The sequence below is a fragment of the Dama dama genome, chromosome 4 (assembly GCF_033118175.1).
Source record: "Dama dama isolate Ldn47 chromosome 4, ASM3311817v1, whole genome shotgun sequence".
Classification (NCBI taxonomy): Eukaryota; Metazoa; Chordata; class Mammalia; order Artiodactyla; family Cervidae; genus Dama; species Dama dama.
Genome location: NC_083684.1, coordinates 59426624 through 59432234, shown reverse-complemented (window position 1 = coordinate 59432234; position 5611 = coordinate 59426624). Strand labels below are relative to the sequence as shown.

General features: G+C 58.4%; 1 protein-coding gene across 5 annotated transcripts in view; it reads left to right on the top strand.

Moving 5' to 3' along the window:
- The first annotated feature begins 2558 nt into the window (after positions 1 to 2558).
- PRKD2 (protein kinase D2) overlaps positions 2559 to 5611 on the top strand; it is a 32724-nt gene continuing 29671 nt past the window's right edge. For 2 of the 5 annotated variants that reach the window (XM_061139665.1, XM_061139669.1), the window contains exon 1: positions 2564 to 3501. In XM_061139665.1, the coding sequence (XP_060995648.1) occupies positions 3262 to 3501 (240 nt within the window). In that variant the 5' untranslated portion in view covers positions 2564 to 3261. Of the gene's footprint in view, positions 3502 to 5181; positions 5305 to 5611 lie in introns of those variants that run through there. The other 3 variants (XM_061139668.1, XM_061139666.1, XM_061139667.1) reach the window with 3 other exon arrangements.

Here is a 5611-nt window from a genome sequence, read left to right as displayed (position 1 = left end):
GATGGGTGGCAGTGCTGAGTGTTGAGGGGACTGGGGACTTTCGGGGAGGAGTCACCGGCTCTGCCACGGGTGGGTGGAGCTTGGAGAGAGGAGATAGGATGGGTTGGGGTTTTGTGGTAGGGTTGGAGGGGCAGAGCTTGGGCGGGGTGTGGGTGGAGGGACGGAAGTGGGGGCACAGGACCGAATCTCCCCGTGCCCCTCCTTTCGGTCCCTAAGCGCTCTCTCCCCAGGGGCTGCAGTAGCAGCCTGGGGGCAGAGCCCTGACTGGCCGATGATAGACAGGACAGTTCAGCTCAAGACTCTTCATCCCCCGCCTGCCCCCAGCATGCCTGACCCAGAGTACTGAACACCCCTCTTCCCTCCCTGCCTGCATGGAGTGTAGGGCCTGCCCGCTCAGAACACCACCACGCTGCTGGGATTCCTCTCCTTTCTCGAGGTGGCCGAATCACTGGCTGGTTGTTCGCTCAGTGGGAGCCAGACCCTGTGCTTAGCTCTTCAGGTGCCATTGTGCTGGGTTCTCACAACCTCAAAGAGTGAGGACAGACCATGACACATGTTACAGAGGATAAGAGATGGAGGCCGGGGCTCGAGGCAGCCCAGCAGGTTGTTCAGGGCCCAGCAGGTCATCAGAATTTGTATCCAGTCCCTGGGGACCCCCTCTGCTTGCTTGGAGGCCTCCACCCCTACCAGCCAGAAGTCCTTGGGCCAATCCCAGTACCTCTCTGGACCTCAGCATCCCCAGAAAAGAGAGCTAGACAGTAATGCCCACCTCCTGGCTTATCAAGGGCTGCACCCCAATGCCCAGAACAGGGCCTACCTCCTGTCAGGGCCCCGTGAACACTTAAGGAAGGATGAAGGCCTGAGAAGTACACACTCCTGTTAGGACTTCACGGTGGCAGTCGCCCGCCTGTCAGGACAGGGCGCAGGTGGGCAGAGGCCATCAGGTGAGGCTGACAGGAGCCCAGCTTCGGGCGCCATGTGGCTTCATCCCCCATCCCCCCCCCCCCCCCCAATCCCTCTAGGCTCCGTGCTGCTTCCCCAGGTGGTGGTTTAGGTTTTCGCCCCAGCCTCAGACTTCCTTCCCCAGCCCCAGCCAGCCCCCGGATGTGGTGGCAGATTCGCTACTGTACCGACCTCAGCTGCCCCCCAACAGCCCTCTTAGGAGCAGGGGGCTCGTTTTGAGGTCCTCATCCCCCACCCCGTCCTGCTGGTTGGCAGCCCAGATATAGTGGCCCATCTCAACCTGGATGCCTCTGGGGCTCAGCCAGGCCTTGGCCTCTCGATGAAGCCCATGGGCGGTAGTTACCGCTGGATGATCTTGGCCAAGTCACTCTGCCTCTCTGAGGGTTCAGCTTCCTGTATGTAAACTAAATGGTAGCCACCCTTATTATTAGCTGGGGAGGAGAAATCAAGTCCAAATGGCTCCTTGAAGGGGTGTTTTATGACAGGCCTGGCACATTCTAGGGCCTCAATTCATACTTGCTGAATGACTGAGCAAACCCACCCACAGCACCCGAGTGTCAGCACATTAGAGTCACAGCCAGCAGGACTGAGCTTCTGCTGTGTTTTAGGCAACACTTACACCGTCTCATTAATCCCCACAAAGACCCTCTGGGGTCAGGCCAATTGCTGTCCCATCTGAGAGATAAGAGAAACAGCCTCAGAGTGCAGAAGTCACCAACCTAAAGTTACCCAGAGAGAGACACGTGCACACCTCCCCCGGAGAACAATGTGCTTTCCGTCTGTGAGGTGGTGAGGATGTGTGGTCCTCCCTGGTTGCTATGGTTCTTCCAGGCGCCCCTAGGCTTTTATTTGGCTCTTCACCCTTCTAAAGACTGGGGCAGAGTGGGAAGCTGACTACAGGAGGAAGGAAACTACACCCCTTCTCCACCGGCCCTGTGCCTGACTCTACCGGCACAGGGTGCACCAGCCCTGACACTCCCCCGTCTGTTCGTGGCACTTTGGCCAAAGTCGTTGGAGCAAGACCCGAGGCAAGGATCTCTGCCCATCTGGAGGCCTCGGTCTTCCCACCTGTGGAATGGGCTGGGGCGTGTCGCGGGGGAGGACGAGGTGACGCTCTGGGAAGAGGCAGGCTCCGGAGAGCGGGCCGGACCTGACACGGTCTCCCACCCTTTCCCTTGCGGTGGGCGCCGGATGCAGGCCAGGCGAGATGGCGCCCTTACTTAAAGGGCCAGCCGCCTCCTCAGCCCCGGCCTCGCGACCTGTGGTGGGGGTGAGGGTGGCTTGCTCCTCCCTTACCAGCTGAGGGAAAAGTCAACTTTCCAGACATGGGTTTGTTGGTGGGAGGAATCGGTCTCTCCTCTCAGTCCTGCATCTCCCACCCCAGGTTCCCAGGCCTGGGCGGGGGAGGTGTTACCCCCAACTTGGAGGCGCGCTGAGCCCGCCCTCCTCTTCCGCCCCCAGGCTCTCATCAGGTTCCACCCTCTCTGACGTCACCAAGGTCGGTGCCGATTGGCCGACTGAACTGTCACTCTGAACACTTCCTCCTGGGCCGCCGCCGCGGAGTTAAACTTTGGAGGGGGAAAAAGAGCCACGGGCTCCCTGCGCTGGGTGACTTTCCCTTCCCTCCCACCCCCCGCCACCCCACTGCCGATGGTTACACCGCCTTCCCCGCGGGCCTCGACCGAATTTTTCTCCAACTTCCGAGACCCGTGAGATTCCCTCCTTAGCACCCCGGCCCTCGGGATCCCTCTGCCCATCCCCGGGCCCGCCATCGGATCCCTGGGATCCATTCGATCCCCGACTCAGAGGCTCCTGCTCTCCACCCTCAAGGTCTGGAGAATCCCTCTGGCCCCCTTCTTAAATGGATTCTCTTCCTAGAGCCACTGACTTCTCGACTCCACCTGCTCCCTTTCCAATCCCTTCTCTCTCCACGGATCCTTTGGATCCTGGGCTGTTCTGATCGCTGTGACCCGGACCTACTAGATTTTCTTCTTTGATTTCTTGGTATCTCCCAATTGCTGCCCCCCCTCCCCAAAACCACTAGATTTCTCCTTTCTGATCATCTGTGATCCTTTAATTCCCCGGGTGGGCGTCTGATCCACTAGATTCCTTTTCTCTAACTTCCCAGGATCCCACCATCCTCGAGTTCCCGCAACCTGTCAGGCAGTGTTATCTTCTTGGATCCCCGGGATCCCTGCTTGTAAGATCCCAGGTTTACAGTGACCCAAGCCTCCCTGCTCAGGCTTCTCCAGCCGGATCCCGGGGTGGGCGCCGGGCGGCCGACCCCGGGCCTCCCCTATGGCCGCCGCCCCCTCCCATCCCGCCGGGCTCCCGGGTTCTCCCGGGCCGGGGTCACCTTCGCCCTCCGGCGGCTTGGAACTGCAGTCGCCGCCACCGCTGCTGCCCCAGGTCCCGGCCCCGGGCTCGGGGGTCTCCTTCCACATCCAGATCGGGCTGACCCGCGAGTTCGTGCTGTTGCCCGCCGCCTCTGAGCTGGCCCACGTGAAGCAGCTGGCTTGCTCCATCGTCGACCAGAAGGTGAGCACACAGGTTTCCCATGCCCCCACCCCCCGCCCCAGCTTTAGGAGAGGTCTAGGGGGTGGGGGGTGGGTGCTGGCAGAAGTGGTTTCGAGCCCACTATAAGGAAGAGGGAGAGAAGTGGACTAAGCCTTGGGCTGCTGAGGGGTGGGGGTGCAGCATTGGCCCCCCAGTTGCCTCCTCACCCCACTACCCCTTTGAGAGAGGCCTGGTCCAGGGTGGGGTGCCCCAGAGGCCTCCCCGAAATTGCATGTCCCTGCATGTTTTTGTTTGCTGCAGACAGCAGGGAGGAAGGGAGGGGCCGGCCAGGTGTAGGAGCCGAGAAGGAGCAGGCGGGAGCCCCAGATGTGGGAGACCTCTCTGCCTGGGCCCACCCCAGCCTCTGACTTGGTGGAAACAGTAGAAATTGAAGCCGGGTCGGCCTGGGCGATCGGGTGACATGTGTGGGTGTGGGTGCGCACCCGGGACTAACTGCCAGGGGCAAGTGAGGTCTCAGAGACCAATCTCTGCCCTCCCCCAGGCCGGACATGTGTGTGGAGGGGCAGGCGCACCTCTTCGAAATCCCCAGAGGTTCTGAGGTCTCTGTCCCCGCTCCTGATCGGTGTCCCCACCCTTCAGCTCTGAGGCTGGCCTGTCAACACGAGCCTTCCCCACTCCATCCCACTCTTTGCTTTGGACATCATGGTCACTGGGGTTGGGGCCTGGGGAATCTTGTCAAGGGGAAAATCAGGTGGGACACAATGCTTGAATTCGAGAATGCTAAAAGTTAGAATAGTGGGCTACTCTACTGTTGGAATTTTGAACTTTAAAAATGTTAGAATTCTACATTGTTGGAATATGCAACTGCTAGGTAACTGACTCCTCTGGTATTGAAGTGTTCAAACATTAGACCCCGAGGTGGTTGAAATACTAAAACATTAAAATGTTGGAATATTCGATTCCCCTGTTGTTAGAATCCTAGAGCATTAAAATGTAGAATTTTGGTACGATGGGTTGTTGAAATCCTTTTAGGCTAAGATATTCAAATATTAGAATTCTAGTTTGGCAGATCCCTACAACATTAAAATATTAGTCTACTGCTAATCTAGGTAGTTAAAAGTCTAAACTTTATAATAATTCGTTGGAATCTAGGAATGAATCCTATCATCCCCAAATATTCAAATTCTAGAATCTTCTTAGACTCCTGGGAATGGATTCTCTGGGCTTCAGAGAAAACACGAGGAACCTGGCCAACTCTCCCATTTTACAGACAAGGAAACTTAGAGAAAGCCCCCGGGGGCAGTCAGGACTTGGAGTCCTGGCACCTGGGGACCCTCTCCCAGCAGCAAGAACAGATGAATTTCCTTTGCCACCAACCCCCTTCCCCTCAACCAGCTCCCACACCCAACTCAGCCTGCTCCTTGGGGAGTCAGGCTGAGGGGAGAGCAGTTGTTCCCTAGGTGAGATTCTTTATCTGCTCAAGTCCTCAGGCTACCCCCTCAGTCCTCACCCCAGTTTTCTTTTCTGCCCTCCCAGTCCAGGTGTATGTAGTAGGGCCCCTTTCCTTCCTTCCAGCAGCTCCACCTGGGTGGTTTCACTTTCTGTTCTACAGGTTTCATTTCCTGCCCCCCCTCCCTAAGCTGGGAACCGGGGCACCTGGGTTCTTGGGGCTTTGGGTGGGGGCACCCTGCCTATCTCCAACTCCTTGGAGCCCTAGACTTTCTGCACCACCACCACCCCCCACGCCACCCCACCACCCCCAACCAAGAGTCTTAAATCTCCTCCTTCCAGATTGCCCAGCCCCAGTGCTGGGCGTGGAGCCAGGTAACAGGGACAATAGATTCAGGAAGGAAACTGGTGGTTGGGGGACAAGGAGGGGGGAAGTGGGGGGCTGCGGGAGCAGGAGGTGGTGTGGAGATAAGGGAAGGGGTGCTCACTCAGCCCTGTCCCTCTCACTTCCAGAAGATTTAGGTCCCCAAGATCCCAGAGCCAGTCTCCCTCCCCACCTCTGGCAGGCGGCTCTCGCTCAGCACACCTGGGTCTCTGGCACCCTGCCCGGCTCAGCTCGAGCTGGGTTTGGGAGGGTACAGGCAGGAAGCAAGGGGCTGCGGGGTCTCTTGAGTTTCCGGGG